The sequence below is a fragment of the Amblyomma mixtum genome, chromosome 4, assembly GCF_055824585.1.
Source record: "Amblyomma mixtum isolate Tamu chromosome 4, ASM5582458v1, whole genome shotgun sequence".
Lineage (NCBI taxonomy): Eukaryota > Metazoa > Arthropoda > Arachnida > Ixodida > Ixodidae > Amblyomma > Amblyomma mixtum.
Window position 1 is genome coordinate 145,008,796 of NC_143015.1, and position 23,314 is coordinate 145,032,109.

At 45.3% G+C, this 23,314-nt stretch overlaps 2 protein-coding genes and 2 non-coding genes across 4 annotated transcripts in view; 2 read left to right on the forward strand and 2 right to left on the reverse strand.

Moving 5' to 3' along the window:
* Positions 1-852: 852 nt before the first annotated feature.
* On the reverse strand, positions 853-6,273 carry eIF2Bgamma (eukaryotic translation initiation factor 2B subunit gamma). The gene is made up of 3 exons (XM_089588225.1): positions 5,296-6,273; positions 1,996-2,167; positions 853-1,221 (listed from the first exon to the last, which is right to left on the reverse strand). The coding sequence occupies exons 1-3, from the start codon at positions 6,090-6,092 to the stop codon at positions 883-885; spliced, it is 1,308 nt and encodes a 435-aa protein (XP_089444351.1). The 5' UTR covers positions 6,093-6,273; the 3' UTR covers positions 853-882.
* A 341-nt stretch (positions 6,274-6,614) lies between these two features.
* Positions 6,615-6,687, forward strand: TRNAF-GAA (transfer RNA phenylalanine (anticodon GAA)). Its single transcript has one exon. It is a non-coding gene; the product is annotated as a tRNA-Phe (tRNA).
* A 171-nt stretch (positions 6,688-6,858) lies between these two features.
* On the forward strand, positions 6,859-6,931 carry TRNAF-GAA (transfer RNA phenylalanine (anticodon GAA)). The gene has a single exon. It is a non-coding gene; the product is annotated as a tRNA-Phe (tRNA).
* Positions 6,932-12,187: 5,256 nt separating this feature from the next.
* Ire1 (serine/threonine-protein kinase/endoribonuclease Ire1) overlaps positions 12,188-23,314 on the reverse strand; it is a 51,729-nt gene continuing 40,602 nt past the window's right edge. The window contains exons 22-25 of the mRNA XM_089588226.1: positions 22,147-22,270; positions 20,104-20,171; positions 16,245-16,602; positions 12,188-14,797 (exon numbers count right to left, since the gene is read on the reverse strand). Coding sequence (XP_089444352.1) covers positions 13,602-14,797; positions 16,245-16,602; positions 20,104-20,171; positions 22,147-22,270 — 1,746 coding nt within the window. The 3' untranslated portion in view covers positions 12,188-13,601. The remainder of the gene's footprint in view (positions 14,798-16,244; positions 16,603-20,103; positions 20,172-22,146; positions 22,271-23,314) is intronic.

Below are 23,314 nucleotides of genomic sequence, written 5' to 3' on the forward strand. Positions count from 1 at the left end.
AAGCACAGCCAAGCCTCTAGCTTCTGTAATCGCATTTCTATGGCATGGCGACAAAAAATAAGCAGTTTAATTTCAAGTTCCACACAAGCCTGCTGTCTGTCAACTGGCTTTCCTGCCTAATGTCACCATTTTGTGGCAATAAACACATAATGTACCGTCTTTGTCAAAAGTAACCAGGCTGCATGGTTTGCTTCTAGCGTGTATAGTGGAGCCCTTGTGGCTTTCCTAAAGAATTAAACGTGTTGGAAGGTAAGAAGACCCCCAGTCCTTGCCCCTAACGACCATTTCATCTTCAGGGAAGCTGTAAGGGCTCCACTGTACGAGCTAGAAGCAAACCACGCAGCCTGGTTACTATTGACAAAGACTGTACACTTGTTCCCGTAAGTATGTATATATCTTCTCAAGCAAGGCATATCTGCCGAAATCCTGCTCTACGGAATTGCAAGCCTCTACGAACACTTGCTACAATCAGCTAATATAGATGAAGGTTTATGGGGGTTTAACGTCCCACAGCGACTCAGGCTATGAGGGAGGCCGTAGTGAAGGGCTCCGGAAATTTCGACCACCTGTGGTTCTTTAATGTGCACTGACATCGCACACTACACAGGCCTCGGGAATTTTGCCTCTATCGAAATTCGACTGCCGCGGCCGGGATCGAACCCGCGTCTTTCAAGTCGGCATCCGAGTGTCACAACCACTGAGCCACCGCGGCGGCCATAGACGAAGTAGCATTGCCACTTTATCCATACATTTCCCATCCACGTTGCTTCACCTATACTATACAATTCACCTTCCTAATTGAGCTTCTGCTAAGTTTTTGAGGTCTCACAAAATAAGTAACCTGCAAAGACATCAAAAGAGAGTTTCACTTTAATATTGTGGCTAAATCTCGACAAAGGTTCCAAGAACCTCGTTGGCGTGCTTGGCATCCGCAGCAACATTCTTCTTGTGGGCCACAATACAGTTCTTGAGAACCGCACCAGTGCCAATTTCTTGTGCGCCACACACGATGCAACTCTGTATGCTGGCACCATCGCCGACCGTGACACCATCCAGAAGCACGGAATCGGAGACCTTGGCCTGGGCCCCGATCCGGCAGTTCTGGCCGAGGACACAGTGGCGTGCCGACGACTTCTCGCCAAACTCAACCTTTTCGGGAGCGATGTTGTCGAAACGACCTCCGGCAACGTGTGGGAAGATTTCCTTGTTCAGCTGATGAGCCTGCAGAGGAAAAGGATGTCTTAATCATACCTTGGTGTATTTTTCCAGGTTACGCCTTACAAGAGGCTTCTTTCACTCTAATCATTTTAATCTTCTATACGAGATGATGACTGATTACATACACACAAATAGTGAATCAAATGAAATAGTTCAGAAGACAGAACCAAATCAATCAGTCTGAAAATGTTACAGACATGTCTGCAAGTATAACTACATCTGAACACATGCTCAGAGCTCAAAATAGGCTGAACTGCTACAACCTCCACATTCAATAATTTTTGAGTTCTTGTTCTTGTAAAAGCACAAGGCTGTTCGATTATGCAAATTCAGAAAAAAAACCCTCAAGCAGTTTAGTATATTTTATTGATCCAGGACATGTTTTACTAGAAAATAATCATTGTCAATATCATGTGTCGTGTCATGGCACAACTAATGCCCAGGCCACCTTCCTACAAGTGGAATTCAGACAAAAAGTGTAGTAAGTATGGAAAGCTGACACACATTGTTTTAAATACAATTTTAGTTCTTAATCTTCAGAAATTCAAGTGCCATAGAATTACAACTCTATATGAGCGAAAATGCAAAACTGTGCTTTCATATCAAAATTAGTGATATCCAAGTAAAAATAACGGAAAAAAGGACCTGGCTGGGTGCGCATGCAGGGTTAACCAGAGCTATTGAAACTGTCTTGTTTCCTCATTTCATGATAACTTCTGAACATTTTATGAATTTATAGAGAAACGTAAGAAGGAAATAATGCCTACTGTCTCTTACCTGTCGGTTTGCCTCCATGTATCCAGCAACAGTGTTTGTCCTAACCAGAAATGCTCCTTCAGCAATGTAGGCATAGCACCGCACCGGATTCTTGTGGGCACCAGCGTCACCAAGGTGGTAATCATCACCGAGATCCACACCAGGAAAGTCACTCCCCTTTACCGGGGCATACCTTTTTAAAGAAGGAATAGAAAGCACTCACGTATATACAGAGATACACTGACACGCCACATCATGTGAGCAGTGGTGAACATGCAACTATGAATTACCATTACATAAGATACAAGGCACTTGATACAAGGCGCCTGACTAGCATGACTACAATTTGCTAGCGATGCTAGTCAGGCGCCCTGTTTTCACGAAAAGCACCCTAGTCCCGAGACAACCATCCTGCATCTTTGTCATGAGGATGAGGTGAATACGCACAAAATGGGCACTGTCCCCAGTAAAATTATCATATGTAAACCATAATGCAGTGTCGTCCAGTTCACAATGGATTCACAAGATATTAAAGGGACAAGAAACAAGAAAGAGTCAAATCTTTTTTTACATTTTCATCCAATGTAAAGAACTACCAAAGAAAAATCCAAGTACCAAAGAAAAATCACTACAAAAGAGGGATGGCAATGCCTGTAGAGGATGGACTGACTCATGGATGGATGGATGAATGATAATGGCTTTACCCTTTGTATCGGGCGGCAGCTTTCGCCACCTAACCTATACTTCCCGCATTGTTTATTGATTTTTCTTTTCTCTTTCTTTCAATTTCGCTCTTACAATGTCTAGTTTGGCTATCCTTTTCCCCTCCAAATTCACCCCTCCCTTGATTTCCGCCACCAATCCTCCAACCCCCCCTTCGTCAATGTCATGCCTTTGCCATCCACTCGCCCGTCCTCCCCAGTAAATCCCAGCGCTATCTCTATGGCCGTTGCTGCCCCCTCTGGGAGGGCTGGGTGGAGTTCTTCGCACCTCAGAACCAAGTGCTCTATGGTCTCCGTTTCCACTTTACAAGCAGAGCACAAAATATCCACTTCTTCAAATTTGGACCTATACGTTTTTGTTCTCAGAGTCCCTGTCCTAGCCTCAAAAAGCAGTGAACTGCCCCGCGAATTATCGAATAACTGCTCTTTTTTGATGTCCTGTTTTCGTGTCCTATATATATAGGACACGCCCCAGCGCCGATTTTTCCTGCATTCTTTCTTTCTACATTTTTCTTTCCGTCTCCTTTACCTCCGCTTTCACGTTAGTATTTTGTTGCGTCCCATCCCCCACCCGTAAATACTTTGTTCTTAGCTTTCGGGTTCTATTAGTCCATTTTGTGTTAATACTTTTCATGTACAGATACTTGTACACCTTTTTTGCCCACCTTGTTTCCTCCATTTGGGTTAGCCTCGGATCATATTTCGGTTTGCTGATTGCCTCCCGAACCTCGAATGACGCCCAACCCATATCTCCCTGGACTCCCTCATTTGGAGTGTTCTCATGGGCTCCCAAGGCTAGCCCTCCTACACTTCTTTGTCTGACCTCTAGACTTGACTGTACTTCTAATTTCATGCACAGGACTGCATTTCCAAATGTGAGGCCCGGTACCATGATTCCCTTCCATACCCCTCTAACCACCACATACCTATTATAGTTCCATAGTGCTCTATGTTTCATAACGTCTGAATTCCTTTTTCCTTTATTCTTCAGAATCCTCTCATGCTCTTCCAGATATTTTTTACTTTCACTTAGCCATACACCTAGATACTTATAAGTTCTCACATGGTCTGTCATAGTGTCCTGTATTTCTAGCGGGTCTCCCCTCTCATCATTATAGACCATTATCCCCGACTTCTCTCTGCTGAACTGGAGTCCTAGCTTGTTGCCCTCCTCACCACAGATTTTAGTTAGTTCCTGCAGCCTATCTCGCTTGTCTGCTAGTAGAACAATGTCATCCGCATACATTAGTCCAGCCAGCACTTGGTTTACCTTCTGACCTTCCTGCATATAACTCACGTCAACTCCTACCCTACTCTCTTCCAACCTCTTTTCCATTTGACTCACGTATACCATGAAAAGTAGGGATGATAGTGGGCAGCCCTGTCTTAGCCCTCTTTTAATTTTAGCTGGTTTTGTAGTTTCTCCCTCCCAGGTTACTACCACCTCATTGTCTGAATATACACGTTGTAGATAGTCAACCAGATTTCTATCGGCACCATATCCCTTCAATTGGTCCCAAAGTTTTTCTTGATTCACATTGTCATATGCCCCCTTAATGTCCAAAAATGCCATCCATAGAGGCCTCCAACTTGCCTTAGCTATCTCTATACACTGCGTTATGACAAATAGATTGTCCTCCAACCGTTTGTCCTTTCGGAAAGCGTTCTGCAACTCTCCCAAGATCTCCTCACGCTCTGCCCATTTTTCTATTCTCATTTTCACCATCTGCATTGCTATAGCCTGTAAATAACTGATGTGACTGTAATTGGTTGGTAGGATTTAATGTTGTCCCTGTTCCCCTTGCCTTTGTATATTAGTCTCATCCTGCTCACTTTCCAGTCTTTTGGAACGTCTCCTCCCCCTACTACTTTTTTAATGATCTGTTGTAATTTCAATTTGCTTTCTTTGCCTAGTATGGTAATTAGTCTCATAGGTATGCTGTCTGGTCCTGTCCCTGTTCCGATGGGAACCTTGCCTTCTATTCTGTCCCAGTCCCCTGCTGTTCCTCTCCCTAGGCTCTTCCTCCCCTGCCCCATTGCTGTCCCTGCTCTCCCCTAGTCCGTCCACCACAGGCTCTGCAAATGCTGCTTCGATTGTTTGTCTGATAAATTCTTGTGCTTCCTCTCCCTCTACCCTTTTTTCCATCCTGTGTGGTCAGAGTGTGTTGGTTGCCCTCTGTTCTCTTCCCTTGTAGCCTTATGTGCTCCCAAAACCTCTTTGCAGCATTCCTAGCTTTCTTATTTACCTCCATCATCCACTGGACTCCTGCCTTTCCTATTTTAGCTTGGACTAATGCTGCTGCCTCCCTTTTGCTCTCAGGTATTCATTCCATTTTGCATCCACTTCGTCTGGTGGGGCCCCCCTTTTCTTTGTAAATCTGTGTTCCCTAGATGCCTTCTGTCGCGCTATGGCTGCCTCCACTTCCCTGTCCCACCAGCTTTTTGGCGTGTGTCTTCCCTTCTTTCTTCCCTTTTTGCTTTGGGCCTTCTCTCATAGTTGGTTACATGCTTATAAGCTGTTTCTTATTTTTCATATTTCTTGCAACTGTGAGCACGTGCCAGTTTATGTCTGATTGTGGTTCATGGATAAAGGACTCACCTAAATATATCCGTCTCAGTCTGTTCCCCATCCACAACGTCTTCAGACTGCTTCGGCACGTTCTTGAACTGACACCTCGTCAGCAGCGGAACCAGCTCCCCTTTGATAGTGGTTATGTTCTCGTCTTTCAGGAGGTAAGGGAGGAGCCATTTGTTGAGGAGGTAGACGTGGGCGTCGATCAAGTCCGACCTCACGTCAATCACGGGGTGTTCTTTCAACACCTTGCGTCTCATAGTCACCGTTTCCTCGAAGTCGGCTTCCGCATTAAACAGCACCAGCCTCCGGGTACCGGGTTCGATCCCCACAATGTCTCGCTCCAGTTTCGGTTTGCCCCGAGTGCCGGGCACCGGCGACTCGCGCAGCGACTGAGACATGGGCGCCAGCAGCGCGGTCAACGTCGCGTTTCGGACGCGGTGCAGGTTCGCCACGAGTGTGAAGTCGAAGTCGCTGACCAGGTCGCATCCGACGACGAACACGTCCTTCTTGATCTTCCCTTTTGCTACGATCTGCCGCAGGCTCTGTAGGGTGCCCAAGTCGTCTTCGCCGCCGGCGACGAACTCGTAGTCGATTCGAAGTCCGACTCGATCCGCGAGCGAGTCGTCGATTCGGGCGCGCGCGGAGGACGGGAGCACGACGATGGCTTCGGAGAAACCGGCGTTCTTGAGGGTCCGCAACGGGTAGTAGATCATGGGTAAGTTGCCGACGGGCAGCTGGTACTTGAAGTTGTCCGCGGTCAGCAGCTCCGTGAGCCGAGAACCGCGGCCGGCGGCCATCACGATGGCTTGAAAGTCGATCATGATTCCCGAAGAAAATGGTCTGTTCACCTCACTTTGGGCTAGCGCAGGCACGCACGCATATTAGGCGCGATTAAATTATTAGAGAGTAATTCCGGGTGCCCGTTTAGCGTGCGTGCCACTTGCGCCAGATGACAACAAGAGAAGCGATGCGTTCGCTTATAGCGGTGCATGCACGACCGGAACCGCACCGTTAGCACCGTTGTCGTCAGGACCGTTGTGGTTCCATGAAAGCGTATTCGATCTCTCACTTGGTGTAGCTTCGGAACAACACTACTGGCCAGATCATGAAACCGACTGACGATGACGTCAGCACTGCTACGAGCGTTTTAAAAAACTTACGAACACATCGCTAAACCCTAGAAGTGACGAGAAGCCGTTCGCAGTAACCACTGATATTTTTGGGGTGTAATAGTGACATTGATTATTTCTTGACTGATTTATTGTAAATTAAATCAAGAAAGTAAATACATATTTAAGTGTGCAATTTCTTTATAAAGGCTTTTGTATTCTGCATGCCCAGCGGCCGAAATAGCTCAGTTGGGAGAGCGTTAGACTGAAGATCTAAAGGTCCCTGGTTCGATCCCGGGTTTCGGCAGATAGCTTTTTTTTTTCTCATACGCACAATTATTTGCCCTGCGCAGCCGAATAAGCCCAGCTCGGAGCTCGTGATACTGTACATCTACAGGATCATGATTTCGGTGGCTTTTGTTCCTTTTAAATTTTACGTAAAACGGCATTTCCACTTTACGTCCAGCCACTTCCCGTGGCCGAAATAGCTCAGTTGGGAGAGCGTTAGACTGAAGATCTAAAGGTCCCTGGTTCGATCCCGGGTTTCGGCAAGCTTTTTTCTTTTTTTCCATACTACACTTACAAGCGGCAGCAGTCAAGGGCGGGCTGAGAAACATACTTGCTACAGCCTTATTTGAGCAGTGAATTTTTAGGACTTTCTGCTTTGAAAAATTGGGTTTCTCATGGTTTCAACCAAAATTTATCCCCTTCCCCCCATCCTTCCTTTTAAATGTGACACTTGACATTTTCATGCGTCACAAGTGGCATGGTTTAAGGGGATCACAGTTTTCGGACAGCTTATTTCATGCTTCTAGCCGAAATCAAGAGGAACAAATGGGCTTGGGCAGTGCATGCAATGCAAAGGCAAGATAACTGATGGCCCTTAAAGGGCAACAGCTAGGCTCGATTCCAAGGGAAATGAAGTGTAGCAGGCGGCGGCATAAAGTTCGGTGGGCGGATGAAATTAAGAAGCTTGCGGGGATAGGGTGGCCACAGCTGGCAAAGGACAGGGTTAATTGTAGAGACATGGGAGAGGCCTTTGTCCTGTAGTGGGCACAGACAGGCTGATGACGTTGAAATGGCCAGTTGGAATAAACTGGGAATTTGCTCCTTAAACCAGTTTGACCAGTTAGGATTTTCACCTGGGCCACTAAGAGAACCAAAGCTTCACAAAGCATTAGCGTAAGTTATAATAACCTACTTATCTTGGCAGCAAGTGATGAAAACACTTCCATGGGAGGACTGGAGGCCAGTCGTCAATATCAACAAAATAGCCTGCACAGATCACCAGTGCACTGGCACACCTTCTAAGTTGCCGGCAGTTTGAATGTGTGAATATGTTGAATCTGCATGCCGATACTTTTTTTCTTCCTCCCTTGCAAAGCAGTCAACTGCTGCAGTCTATTTACTGAATATGCATTTCCAAGCGTAAGAAGTCAGTGCTGCGAGAGTTTTTTCTTGCCATCCTATGTGTTTGTACCGCGTGTTTCAACGTGTTATAAACGCAAACTCTACATAACCGGTACAGGTGTACTGGTTTGGTTTGGTTTGTTAGGGTTTAACGTCTCAAAGTGACTCAGGCCATGAGGGACGCCGTAGTGAAGGGCTCCGGAAATTTCCACCACCTGGGGTTCTTTAACGTGCACTGACTTCGCACAGGTGTACTACATAGGTGAAATTTTTAGGCGAATCCCCCAAGGTGGAGTAGATTTGTAATAAGGGAGTAATTACTCATTGACATCCACCCGAGCGCAGCCATACGGCTACAAAGGAAAGCTATACAGCTTTTTCAGAAACTTCGTAGTTAAAGAAAAATTCGTCCTGGTCCAGGGTTCGAACCCGGGACCACTGCTTCACCGGAGCAGTACTACATACGACTATGAATGTGAGCATCTTTTATGGATGTCCATCTGGTTACGTTTGTAACATAGAAGGAAACTTCAGCACCAACCAAGGATTAAGAAAGAAAGGATCTCCTTTTAAACCCTGGATTGGTGCTAGAGATTGAGGTTGCTGTAACTACTGGTGGGTTTAGCCTTGAGATTATTCTGCTGGCAACTGCTCCACCACAGAGACCCTAAAGTGTTAATTAAACGCGAGAGTCCGAGGCACAGAACTGTGGCCTATCAGAGCCACACCACTATGCACACAAACACCCACAATAGTCATCAAACTGCCGTCACCATTTCGAGTCGAGATTATTGTCTTGAAGAAACTTTAGAAGAAGACGGAAAGGGTTTCTCCTATATGTCTGGTTGCCATGGGATAAAAAATGTCCTTCTACAGGTGCAACCAAGCTTTCAGCGCCGTGTATATAAATCGGCTCCTACTACTTACAAGACCATAAACACACAAAGTCCAAGTAGTAGTATTTAATAAAACAATTTATATATGGCCATTTCCCAATGTTCGTGTACATCACCAAGAATGACCAGAATGCAAAAAAAAAATTACAACACATCGTATTTACATGTAACGTAATAAATGTATGCAATATATTTTCTGAACGCTGGTGCACGAAAGCTGGACAAATGGATGACAAAAAGTGCAGTCAACCATTGTGCACGTAGCATATAAATCATGCAACACTAATGTATAAAGAACACCTCTCGCATCTGTAAATATTTCTTTTCAGAATGTACGCATGTCACAGCATCCAAAGTTTGCACACATTTTCTTAAAAACGTTCAAGAGAGGACAACAGGAAGTATATTGAAAGTACATAAATGAAAGTTTAACACGCACATTAACATGCCAACACATATACAAAGAAACCAAGGGACATATGTGCAAACATTTAACTGGTAGAAAGAAAGAAACCAAGGATCTTTGTCACAAACTTGACCAGCGTACAAAAACAAGCAGAAAGTTCACGAGACATAACATAGAATGATACCAGACATGCACATAAAGGTGATTACACACAATAACATTAACAACATGAATTAAAGGAGACAACAAATGATCATCACATCGGCTTCAACATTTCATGCACATATTCCCCAAAGCAATGCATCGCAGGTAACAGATTTCTGCATTTGGTAAAGCAAGAAAAATGATGCTCTCAGTAAATTACTCTGTACAACCACGATAGGACTTGAAGAACTGCCCAATAACCGGAAAAGAGTGATAGGACATAAAGGCAAAAAAAAAAAAAGAAAGCAGCCTACGGAAACTACAAGCAAACCTAAATGTACAAAGCCTTGCGTGGGCTCACCAGATTAATGGACAAATCCCTACTCCCTAGCCGACAGCATCAGAAACGAAACGCTTTCTGAAGTTATAAACTGTCTGTTAAACAGAACAACTGCGCTACTCCCTCATACCATTTTATTGATTGGATTTAGCTGTCTTTTGTATTTCTTCTGCCCGCATGACTGCACCCGATGGCCTCATAATAAAAGCTGGGGAGTGTACTTTTTTTATAGATGTAACTGAGGGGCACACAAAAGAGCATACAGAAAGACAGCAGCACTGAAGCATTCAATATGACCAGGTTTTTCAAGTCTCAAAAGTACTTGTTCACAAAACACAATTTTTCTTCACCACCATCCTAGTGTAGCAACATTCTTCAGCATCCTTCATCTTGAGCAGTCAGGAAAGCGTCGCACATCACGTGACATCCCTTCCAAACATGTTACAGTTGTAACACATAACAGCATCTCCTCAGTGATGTAAACGGCATCAAGTAGGATTTCAGAGCCACCTTTGTACAGTCTTTGTCAAAAGTAACCAGGCTCCATGGTTTGCTTCTAATTCCTATAACAGAGCCCGCACGGCTTCCCTAAAGATCAAAAAGTTCTTTGAAGGTGATAACAGGGGTTCTTTTTACCATACAGAGATTTAGAGCTTAAGGGCTGGCATAATAGCTTTAATATATGACTTAGAAGAAAAAAACGTGCAGCCTGGTTACTTTTGACAAAGACTGTACATTCCCTTTGAAGTAAAATCAGAATAACAAGAAGATTCATATGGCCCAAAAGAAAGAGAAGACATAGAGGTAGTCAAGCAACATGGAGTATTTAGGTGTATGACTCTTTGCTTTCTGAGAGGTATTTGTCAATGCATCGAATTCTTCAAAGAGAGCAAATATCAATTATGCAATGAAGGTAGGTTGCCAAACGCTTCCCAGTTAACTGCACAATGGCGACAGAGCTGCTTTGTGAAACGCAATAATGAAAAGAAGTGACGGCCTATTGCTTCAGTTTCGGTAAGTCGGCAAAACAACAGTTATGTCAACAGTTATACAGGGTGTCTCATTGTATTCAACACACGACTTTTGATAAAAATTATTCCACAATAGCTTCACAGCACCGCTTTTCAAACTGGGTGGTCTGGTCAGATAGATAGCTTGTTCAAGGATACTAGTAAGTACTGATTACTATTGGTTATTACCTACTTAATTTCTCCTTTTAGGCAAAATCTGTATCGAATAAACTAAACCACCCTGCAAGAACAGGAACCTGATGAGCACAACAGAATAAACTAAAGTCATAAGCATGATGTAAACAGCGCAAACTACAAGGGACAAGAAAAGAAGGGACACAGGACGAGTGCTGACTCGCAACTAAAAGGTTTATTCACTGAAACCTTCTTATATGAAGAAACAATCAAAGGGAAGAAAAAACACACAAAAAATTAAAAATCAAAAATTAAAAACCATGAAACGCACATTCGTCAGGTGCTCCCGAGAAAATTCATCTCCCTATCGCAAAGGAAAACGGATCGTTTGCTGACGCAATTCATCTGATAGGGAGATGAATTTTCTCGGGAGCACCTGACGAATATGTGTTTCATGGTTTTTAATTTTTTATTTTTAATTTTTTGTGTGTTTTTTCTTCCCTTTGATTGTTTCTTCATATAAGAAGGTTTCAGTGAATAAACCTTTTAGTTGCGAGTCAGCGCTCGTCCTGTGTCCCTTCTTTTCTTGTCCCTTGTAGTTCGCGCTGTTTACATCATGTATATCTACCAACTCGCCCGACTGAACGTTTTGCTAAAGTCATAAGCCCTGCCTCAGTGCAAGTGCAAAAGACGCCAATCAGTGCTTGCAACAATTTCAGAAGCAGAACGTTACAAATGGCAGGAGTGAACTCACAAAGACAGAGATTCGTGTTTGCTATTCAGCACTATTGACTGCTCTTGGGCATCAATGAAGGAACGAAGGAAAGAAGAAAAAGAATTAAGAAAAGAGGCCACAGTCAGCTTTCCAATGTGTGCATGAGGCATCTGTATGCAATGCAAAGAAGTCAGAACACATCAACACCGCTAAGTATCAGAAGGCAAGCCAAAGATATTTCTCTCACCAACTTGCTTACTTGGTCGCTCAGAAAACAGCACTGTCATTAAAAAAAAAAGGCTAGCAATGGAGCACAATAAATCTGGGTTTTACCAGTGAAAATTTCATTTTGTTAAAATTAAACGTAACAAGCTAATGAGTGAACAGAATAATTAATAGTGATCAATTTAAGGGGGGACACTGGTTTTGAAAAGAAAGCTGCCACTTCAGAAACAGGAATACACACTTTCCTTCTCATTTCTGAAGCGACACCTTCAAAACTCTATAACTTAAGTTCTTTGATAGGCAGGAAGACAATTTCACCCTTATTGCATTCCTTCGTGTCTAGAGAACCCAATGGCATACATTTCAGCGAGTTTCCCGCAGCAAATTTTCTTCAAAACTCTCCGCAAAATACTAGCATAAAAATTGCATAAGTGCTCAAGGAATTGCTTTACATGAAATTAAATGATATATTCGGAATCAGCACACAAAAATACATGTGCGCTGAAGATTTCGTAACTGTGACTTCATTAATAAAAATTTTTTTTTTCAAGACCAGTGTCCCCCCTTAACCAATTAATGAACTTGTGACCACTTCCTTCACCACAAAATTTTGTCCGCTGGTACAACTTCAGATCTTTGGCTTATTCTTGCCCAAAGGCATCACTGCGTTCAAAGAGACCTTAATAAAGCTCTTTCAAGGACGTCCTTTAAACTCAAAGTCACACGGCTGAATCAAGATAAAGTTCTATATTGACACTGCCTGATCGACTTCTGCTATGAACTTTATGGAACCTAGTGGTTCTGTATCAACCCCTCCATTACAGCATGCCTCAAAGCCCACAGTGTGCTTCTCCATTCATTCATTAAGTCTAAAATGCAATGCTAAATAGCTTACACATTACACAGTTTTTGTATTTAACATTAGAAAAATAGAATGCAGTCTTCGGTGTCATTGAACATTAGTACAACAGGCCATTCTAGAAATACAGAAATTATAGCAGCTCACTACATATAATGAGATATTCAGTATAAGTGAGAGAAGTTTGTGCTGTTCTTATCTTACAACTAGCCTTTTATCTTTTGGGAGATAGCATCTGCGTGACCCTGGACTACAAAAAATAAAAGTATGTGGAGAAGCCGCCTTCCTAGAATTGCCTAACTCACACATTCTAATGAAGATGTATAATACTAACACATGGTCCCAGATGGTGAATATAAAATGCGACAACCAAGGTCAATTTGCACACAGCAGACTGAAATCTACACAGGTATGACTATTAAAAGGACACAACAGTGACAAATTCCAGTGGAACACATCTTGAACTGAACACAAACAACAAAAACCCAACCTTGAAACTGTAAAACGAAATCTAATGCAAACTGCAAGCGCCAGCTCTTAGCCAAGGCATGCAAGTGATTTGCAGGGAAGGTCGTTTCTTAAAACATTAACCCCTAGCAAGACGTTCAGATTGAACAACCATTTGAATGAATACCTTGCAACAAGTGTCAAACTGAAGCAGTAACCGGAGACCTTTCAAGTTCTTCACATCATTTGTAATGGTTACACAAATGATCACGTCACTCGGTGTTCCCGCTGAAAGCATTTAACGGAAAACGACCTAAGCAACACAACTGCAATGACCACTAGGTGCTTACGCATTTTCAGTGCCATGATTTCACTAGTGAGCAGTCTTCAAACCACTTAGCAACAAGCTAAAGAACGTATCTGTACCACGTCACTCTCTCTACTCCGGGTGCTTCACTAAAAAAAGCACCTGATATAAATTGTGCTTCAGTATTCAAAACTGGGCTAAACTGCCCTCCCTCGTCATTCACACGATTCTTTCAAGGCAGCGGCCATGAAGACAGCTAGGCACACTGTGGCGAACATCACAATCCAATCATCTGCTTCGAAACAAAGCACACAGGACTCCTCTTCTTTAACTCTTTTTTAACATCAACCTGGCAGAAGTGTCACCCGTCATTTCACCGGCTGACAAACTGCGTTGCCGCTGAGGCGAAACAGTCACCATTCGCTGGACAGGCTGTTTCAGGGGCGACTGTCTCCACGCAACACTTTGCCACTGCTCAACGTCCTTCACTGTGTCCTCAGGTTGACGCCACGACATTGCGTTCGAACCATCGTTCACCTCTGGCGATGAGAAGTCTCCGTTCCAAGCTTTCTCCTCGAAACGCACTCTTCCGTTTTCATCTTCAAAGCGCAGCTTGGGCTTTGCTGAATCAGCAGCTGCTTCGGTGGTGTTCGTTTCACTGCCAACCACTCTGCCTATGACGGCATCGTTAGCAGGTGTCTCTTTCCCAGCATCAGCGCTACCTATGACACCTTCGTCCAAGCCCTGGCTTTCCTTGGCAGCTGTTGGACTTCGGCTACGCATGCTCAAGCTCTGACTCGATGGAGAGACTTGCTTGTTTTCAGCTTCAAGGCCGTCACTAGCGTGTCTAGCCAAAGCTCTTCTCAACTCCGCAGCAGCAGACACATCTGTGCTGACAGCACAGCTATCAACAGCATTTCTATCACGCTCCTTTTCGCCAAGAGGAGTTGGACTTCGGCTTCGCCAGTTAGTGTTTAGACTCGGGGAACTCCGTTTCCTCGGACTTCCGCTGTCTCGTCTAGTCGCCGCACCTCTCGCAAAATCACCAACACTGCGTGCATCTTCCCTCGCTCTATGGCCACCAGTGCCTTGCTCGAAGCTCCGGCGTTCTCCAAGGGGACTCGGGTTCCGCCAGTTACTGCCACGGCTGGGCGAAGTCCGTTTCGGACTATGAGTGCCACCACCGTGTCTCGACAAAGGTCTTCTTAGCTCACTGGAGTCTTGCGGTAATGCCAGTGAGCCAAGAGCGGCGTCCCCTAAATCGAGTTTTGTGCCGTCTCTGAGGCTGCCTGCGCCCATCACGGCTTTCGTGCTTGCCATCAGCTCGCCGCTAGGAATGGATTCGAGCGTGCTCAGTTTGCTGTCGGCAACAGTGGTACGCCAGCTCTTGCTCGGAGAGGATCTTCTGGGTGACGGTCTGCGCCGCTCCACCTCAGGAGTGGCTGGCAGACTGGCCGTGTCAGGTGGTGAAGACGTGTCCTCAGCATGTTCCGAACAGTTGGGCACTGCTGCTGGTTCCAGCCCTAGACAGAACAGAAAAGCAATGAGATTTGTGCCAACAACTTTCGCACCGCAAACTGGCACAAGACTGCTATCATCACAGAGTCTCTCAATATTAATCAGAGAGAAAGCTGTTGCTGCGATGGTGAAAATGAAGTCCTGTATCAGACTTGGCTATTGTTGGGCATGAAACGTGGATTCGGCCGTAAACAAAAAAAACTCTCCTCGAGGCAAACCACCAAGAAATGCTGTGCCAGAAATGTACACCAGCCTAACTCTAGCGTTAAAATTATTGAAGAAGTTAAAAACACACCATTAAAATAATTTAATCTGCGTGCAAAGGAGATCATTGCGCTACAGCTATGAACTCAGAGGCACAATCCACGTTATAAGGTCAACACTAACCAAGCCAAATAAGAAGCCTGTTCTTCCTGGCATTTCCGCGGTGGATGAAATACTCTTTAGAAAACTACCACAGAGGGCAGTGCCAGCTTTCTTTCTAAGCAATAGTGCGATGGCTAGCATTTTGCACTGTGAATGTGCACTGTGAGAAAAGAAGCGTGCCTGCTGAAAAATAATGCCCCGGAAACTGTGGAAATGGTGCAAATTTTAATGAAAAGGCGGAGCAGTTGAAGGTTTCACTGCCCAAATTTTAGCTTCAGAACAAGACCATTGTCTTTTATGCAATCATACATGGATCCAACAGGGCCAGAGAGAGAGAGAGAAGGTGCACTGAAGAGGAATCTGAACTCGTCTTTTTGCCGCGGGAACTCGATCTACACTTTCCGAGCATTCTTAGAAACTGTGACTTATTGCCCTGTGTGGCCGATTTCCCTAATTAAATCGAATTAACGCCCGGCTCCCGCATTTATTTTTGAATCCTCCCTCGTACGGTGGGCGGAGTCGACCAACGCGGGGAGTGCCTTTCAGCCAGCTCCGTGGAGGCTTTGCTTTCTCTTCATTTTGTTTTTTAGGTTTCCGTGAATAAATAGTTTCATTTGCAGATAATATAACCGCAAAATAAGCCCGCAGAAATAAAAATACGCGCGGACTATTTGCTCCCACGGACTACTACGTATTACTCCGCCGATGGCAGAGCGGCAAGCCGCCACGGGACTAGGTGAAAGGCACTCCACGCGTTGGTCGACTCCGCCCACTGTACGAGGAAGAATTAAAAAAAAAAAAGGCGGGAGCCGGGGCGTTAATTCGATTTAATTAGGGAAATCGGCCACACAGGGCAATGAGTCGAAGTTTCTAAGAATGCTGGGAACGTGTAGATCGAGTTCCCGCGGCAAAAAGACGAGTTCAGATTCCTCTTCAGTGCACCTTTAATGAATAAAGGAGAGGTCAGCGGGTCACAGAAATCGTTCAGAGACAGTGTCTTGGACACTCTGCAGGAGTCTGCCACCGAAGAGTCTCCGACACATTCTTCGAGCAAACTGTCACTGCCCTGCCCTTTCTGAAACTCACGGCTTGTCTCCGTTTCTTCACTGGCTGTGTTCCTCGCTACCGCAGCTGCCCCGTCCTCTCCCCCTCTCCTCTCCTCCTCCTGCTCGCTGGGCTTGGCTTTCCGGCGCCTCCACTGCCAGGGAAAGGCGGTGCCCTGCTGTGATGAGGGTTGCTGTGGCCGGGTGGGGGGCCGCAGCTCGGCCGAGCCGTCCTGCGCGTAGTAGGACCGCAGGGTGGCCTCCGACCGGCACTCCTGCAGGGCCAGGTAGGTGTGGGGCAGCAGAAGCGGGAAGCGCAACGTGAAGTACGCCACAAACTCCTCCGGGATGGCGCCCAGCTCTGCCTGCAGGGCCTCCGGCAACTCCCGGTAGTGGTGCTTCTGCAGAGATGGGGGGGGGGAACAAGGTTGCAGGATTACAGAACGCAACTTACATTATTCAATGTACAGTCTTTGTCAAAAGTAACCAGGCTGCATAGTTTGCTTCTGATAGGTGTAACGTTAAGAGATCGGAAGAGGGCGGAGTGGGTGAGGGAACAAACGCAGGTTAATGACATCTTAGTTGAAATCAAGAAGAAGAAATGGGCTTGGGCAGGGCATGTAATGCGAAGGCAAGATAACCGCTGGTCCTTATGGGTAACACAGTGGATTCCAAGAGAAAGCAAACGTAGCAGGGGACGGCAGAAAGTCAGGTGGGCGGATGAGATTAAGAAGTTTGCGGGGATACAGTGGCGGCAACTGACAAAGGACAGGGTTAATTGGAGAGACATGGGAGAGGCCTTTGCCCTGCAGTGGGTGTAGTCAGGCTGATGATGATGATGATGCCAGCCCTCAAGCTCTAAATCTCTGTATGGTAAGGAGAACCCCTGTCCTCAACTATGAAGAACTTTTTGATCTTTAGGGAAGCCGTGAAGGTTCTACTATACGAATGAGAAGCAAACCACGCAGCCTGGTTACTTTTGGCAAAGACTGTACATCATCATGATATGATACAATGCATGGAGTTTAAAGGTGCACTGAAGAGGAATCTGAACTCGTCTTTTTGTCGTCGGAACTCGACCTACACATTCCCAGTATTCTTAGAAACTTTGATTTATTGCCCTGTGCGGCCGATTTCCCTAATTTAAATCGGATTATCGTCTGGATCCCGCCTTTTTTTTTTTGCTGAATTCCCCGCATACGGTGGGAGGAGTCGACCAACGCATGGAGTGCCTTTCAGGCAGTCACGTGGCAACTTTGCTTTCGCTTTTATTTTGTCTCTTTTAGGTTTTCGGTGAATAAATAGGTCCAGTCAGAGACTACATAGCTGCAAATTAGGCCCACGGAAATAAAAATACGCGTGGACTCTTTGCTTTCGCCGATCACTACGTATCACTCCGCCGATGGCAGAGCGGCAAGCCACTATGGTACTGGTTGAAAGGTTGGTCGACTCCTCCCCCTGTTTGCGGGAAATTAAAAAAAAAAATGGCGAGAGCCCAACGTTAATCTGATTTAAATTAGAGAAATCGGCCACACAGAGCAATAATTCGAAATTTCCAAGAACGCTCGGAACGTGTAGATCGAGTTCCAGTGGCAAAAATATGAGTTCAGATTCCTCTTCAGTGCACCTTTAACATTCAAAACCTGCACACAGACTATGAGAGACACTGCAGTGGAGGGCTTCGGATTAACTCAGACCATCTGGGGTAGTTTGACATGCACTGACATTGACCAGCACACGGGTATTTTAGTGCGAAAGCATTCATAGGTCACCAACACCGACCAAGAATCTTGTAACACATTATAAACATATTATAAAGGCTCACATCTTCCCCCAACTATACCTCCTCTCTTTCAGCCTCAATTTCTTCTACCAGTCACACTACCTTGAAGCTAGCGGACACCACGCTTGCTCAGGAAGATTCAGGTGACCCCATGTCAGGACAAAAACCTAGGAATGACTACAAACTGTGTCGCTACACAGAACATCCCTCCCTCCATGAAAAGCAGCTCGGTGCATGACAGCCTTGTTGTGATGAATGGAAGATTTATATGCTGCACTGCATGACTTACATGTCCTACTCACCCACTGGAAACACTTTTGAGCTCAAGCCGACTGCCCCACAAAATGTTTTATATGCCCCAAAACGCAGGCTATAAAAGGGCAAAGAAAAAGAAACTACCAGCAACAACAACAAAAAAAAGCTCAGCTTCCTGTAATAATTCTTTTCTTGAGCCACGTATATCAAGTGCCCTGGGCTGGATGCCAAGACCACAGCTCAATCATTCGGCCAAGCTCAAGCAAAACAGGAAGTGAGCGGTCATAAAAGAGCCAGTGACTCCAGTTGTCTCGGGCAAACTGGGACTAAAACGCGGCTATCTCGCTACTGTAATAATGGATCTTCACAACAGTAAGTATGCATTACCATGTTTCTACTTTAGTAAAACATTCACCAGTGATACCTAGTTGCATGTCTGCTGTAACCATTAAGGCATGTTCGTGAATCACCACAACAACCTCAAAGTGAGGAATTATGTAAAATGACATGCATAAACAGCACCCAGCTGCATGCCACTTTCAATGAGGTTTAACAATCGCAGACACCTTATTCAATGACAACTTTTCTTGGCAATACAGCCAATGTTACAATGACAATCATAGACACCTTATTCCATGACAACTATTCTTGGCAATACAGCCAATGTTACAATGACAGTCACAGACACCTTATTCCATGACAACTATTCTTGGCAATACAGCCAATGTTACAATGACAGTCACAGACACCTTATTCCATGACAACTATTCTTGGCAATACAGCCAATGTTACAATGGCAATCATAGACACCTTATTCCATGACAACTGTTCTTGGCAATATAGCCAATGTTACAATGACAGTCACAGACACCTTATTCCATGACAACTATTCTTGGAAATACAGCCAATGTTACAATGGCAATCATAGACACCTTATTCCATGACAACTGTTCTTGGCAATATAGCCAATGTTACAATGGCAATCATAGACACCTTATTCCATGACAACTGTTCTTGGCAATATAGCCAATGTTACAATGACAGTCACAGGCACCTTATTCCATGACAACTGTTCTTGGCAATACAGCCAATGTTGCAATGACAGTCACAGATACCTTATTCCATGACAACTTTCTTGGCAATACAGCCAATGTTACAATGACAATCACAGACACCATATTCCATGACAACTTTTCTTGGCAACACAGCCGTTACAAAGCCGAAACGCACCCTTTCTTTTTAAACAGTTCAAAACAGCTTCAATTGCAGTACATAGTTTCCTCTCAAAACACAGTACATCGCTAATACTCGTTATTTAAGGCACATTTCTAACTTAGCTTCACTATTTGAACACGACAGAACCACAGCAAAAACAGTTTCTTTTATTACAACAAATTGTTAAAGCATGCCCAGTTACATAAAGTTTCCATAGATGGCACCACCTACACCAGCAATGGAAACGAAGCAACCGCGCAGCGAGCAACGTGCCAGGCGGCTGTCCTGCGGTCGAACTGTTGGCGGAGTGACACGATCACAGATGCTCCGCACCTGTAACTTTCTCTTGATTGCCAAAAAAAGTTGTCAACAAGTATATAGTCATTCAAATGAAAATTAAGTTCCTTCTCTATTCCATAAGCACAGGTTCACCAATAAAAACATCAGTTTTCCTTGAAAGCTCAGGGACCTTTAAAGCTAGTTTGCATGATGCTACCACTAAGCAACACTAAAGCAGGAAAAAAGGGGCTTCTTAAAGTGATCAGGACACAGGCACCGTAAGAAATAAGCCCAGCTCGAGACACACAAAAAGTGTGGCAAATGCTTAGAGCAGGAATGAAATGCCAAGTAAGATGCTAAGTCAGCTCACCTTATTACGCATGGCCCTCAGCAGGTCTCTGACGGAATGGCCCTTGTAAGTGCGATACTTGCGCAGGTCTGCACAGGCACAAGGAAAAAAAAATAAGGAAGGCCTTCCAATGGTCTGCATTAGTTAGTGAACCATGAAAGGCATCCTGTGGCAGGTGCAAAAGTTAGAAAGTGAAGCACGTCTTTTTTTGTAAAATGCCAGAGAAACTTCAGCAATAGCAAGCTAAATGCAAACAGCCAGCGCACAGAAATATCTCACCCAAAGAGCACTATAAAGAGTCAGTACTCACAAATTTCTCTTATAACACTGCACTTCCAAAAAGAGAAGAAAAAAAACACAATTCCATTGCAGCCAAAAAGCCAAGACACTTTTCAGGCATGATACTGAATGAACACTCAGTCCTAAGCCTTCCTCCAGGTTATAGCTGGTAAGGTTTAATCTAGCCATTTCTTCTCATCAACAGAAGATGAGGTACACCGAGCCAATATAAACCAAATTGAACCAATGAAAATTAGATATATTTTTAGAAGCAAAGCGAGTTGTTCGACTTGGAGGGAATCCATTGTCACATAACAATGATTAGTACAACAACTAGGACAAAGGAACACACGAGACAGGCGCAGAACTCTCAAGTGAATTTTTATTCGGTGTGGTGCGCGTTTATATGCACCTGTGAATGGAATCTAACAAGCAATAAAAAGACAAGAAAGGGAACAGCAAAATGAAACGCATTACAAGGTGGCAAATCTGTGCTAGTGCCTGTCCCGCATCTTCCTTTTTTTTTTCCTAGCCATCCTCTTTTGTGTTGTTTTCCAAAAAATTGCTTTATTTAATGTGAGAGCAATGGTACGGCTCCCATTTACCTTTCTTGTGCATGTTGTGTGTACTCTTTTGTGCTGTTTTCCAAAAAACTAGCTTCATTTAGTGGAAGAACAATTGTATGCCTTCCATTTACCTTTCTTGTGCAAGCTGCCTGCGCACTGCCTTATTATGCAGTTCAACATTCTCAACTTCATACTTGCTATTTGTTGCACTGCTGTCACAAAGTAGCGTAGTGCATACCCTTCACCACTACACACTTCTCACGAGGGACGATGCTTTTAGCATTCCCACTTCCTTGGTCTACCTTCTCTGCCTACGGACCTCCTCCCATATAAAATGCGTGAGGCCGATCATCAAATCAGCTGCACTGGCTTCTAAATGCGCGAATATAGTCCGACGTAACGCAAGCGAGCGCGCGCGCGCGCGCGCACGCTGCGTTGCGTTGGTGAAAACAGCTCCGTCTATAGTTCGACGCACTGCAGCGGCCAACGCAACCGGCGGCTGCCAGCGTGCCCCGACGGGCCCGGCGCAGATTTGGCTCCTGCTCCAAATGCGCGCCGGCGCCGCCGACCGCGCCGACCCACAATGCATCGCGCGGGGAAAAATGGCGGATGCCAGCGCGAGCGGTGTGAGTGGCGCGAGCTGCCCAAACATCGAAACCGAGCCGGATGTCGTTGTGGAACGCTTTATTGAAGCCATAAAACAACACCCCTGTGTATACAACACAAAACGACTCGATTTCAGAGTTCTTGAGATGGTACTCTGGGTCTGTTTGCCGTAGTTCTTGCACAAGCTGGTGGTACTCGCCTGTTGTTTTCCGCTGTGCGAAAATCTTTCGCACATACATTGAGCGCCTGCGCTTTCGCCGCAAGCGGTGGACTAGTAACACGAGAGCAAGTTTCTGTCGCGCGGATAACACCCTAGCCATATTTCATATAGTAGCCGCAATGGCGTGAATGGAGCGAAACGGATGAGGCGACGCAGAAAAAGGCGCGAACGGAATTCAAACTACCCGCCGGTCGACGATCGGCGCGCGAGTCGGCGGTCGTTCTGCGCATGCTCCGAAGCGGCGCGCGGCGTCTGGACGCATCGAAGTATAGAGGGGGTGGCGCTCCGGCCGGCGCAGCGAAACCGGCGTAGCGCGACAGACTGCGAGCGACGCTCGCTCGCGCGCTGAACACGTCGGACTATAAACGCGCCTTAAGTCACGTGATGGCGTACCTTTCTGCAGTTCCTCGGTGATGTGGTCCCGCCAATCGCCACGCACCACCTCGAAACCGCCCCGCTCGAGGCGTCGCACCACGGGACTGTCCGTCGGCTCTTTCTCGATCCGGTCACTCACATCCTGCAAGGGGAAAATAAAACAGAAAAAAGAAAAGGAAGCGTGCGGTCACTTCTGGTGCTGCTTTTGGGTCTCAAGCGAATCGCAGGACTGTCACAAATGCGTTGGCAAAAAAAAAAGGCTTTGTCACACGAGCTCATCACACTTCAGCAGATTCATAGATCAACATGGCCACAATGCACAGCTGAGCGAGAAGTCAAAAAGTTGAAGTTGAAAGTTGAAAAGTTGAAGACATGTTGCAACTCCAAAGCAGCAGTTCACTGTCCAATGCTGTACCGGTTACAGGATATAGGTGACAGAGTAAAACATTTTTTTATGTTTGTTTGTTTTTTTTTCCATGCCAGAAAGCGAACATGCAACTTAGTGCTACAGTATCGAGGGTGGGAGAGAGAACTTTTTAAGAGGAAAGACAGAGAGGAGTGCTTTATGTGTCTGCTGTACTAATGTGAGTGAGGGAGTGATAAACAATTAGAATTAAGCTAATCGCCCCAAAACATAACAATGTGATAAACAAGACGCACTGGTTTAGTCGTCACCCTAGCTCGTGAAAACTGCGATGGGCAGCTAAGCTGTTAAACTTGCTCGGGTCCACATTTTCTAACCGCTTTGTTTTTTCCTTTGTGGCTGTTACAAGAGACGAAAGGAAGGTAAGGTAACCAAGGCCCAAGACTTTCACAGATGGGACACCAACTATGCACATATACTGTCGAACCCCGCTACAACGAAATTCACCGAACTCAAAAGTAAGTGACGAAAGCGAAAATTCTGTTGCCATGACATCAGCCCTAAAGAGCAACACATTGAATTAGATAATGAACAATGTTTATTTGTATAAATCAGTCAGGTTGGCTGGTTTATGGGGTTTAACGTCCCAAAGCGACTAAGGCTATGAGAGACGCCGTAGTGGAGGGCTCCGGATAGTTTCGACCACCTGGGGTTCTCTAACGTGCACTGACATCGCACAGTACACGGGCCTCGAATTTCTCCTCCAAAGAAATTCAGCCGCCGCAGCCGGGATCGAACCCGCGTCTTTCGGGCGTATAAATC

Bases quoted from the DNA above. Each gene is read 5' to 3' on its own strand.
- eIF2Bgamma (XM_089588225.1), bottom strand. From the start codon at position 6,092: ATGATCGACTTTCAAGCCATCGTGATGGCCGCCGGCCGCGGTTCTCGG. The intron at 2,168-5,295 runs GTGAGTCCTTTA...TTCTTTAAAAAG, and splicing joins ACTGAGACGGATATATTTAG to GTATGCCCCGGTAAAGGGGA. The intron at 1,222-1,995 runs GTAAGAGACAGT...TTTCCTCTGCAG, and splicing joins ACATGGAGGCAAACCGACAG to GCTCATCAGCTGAACAAGGA.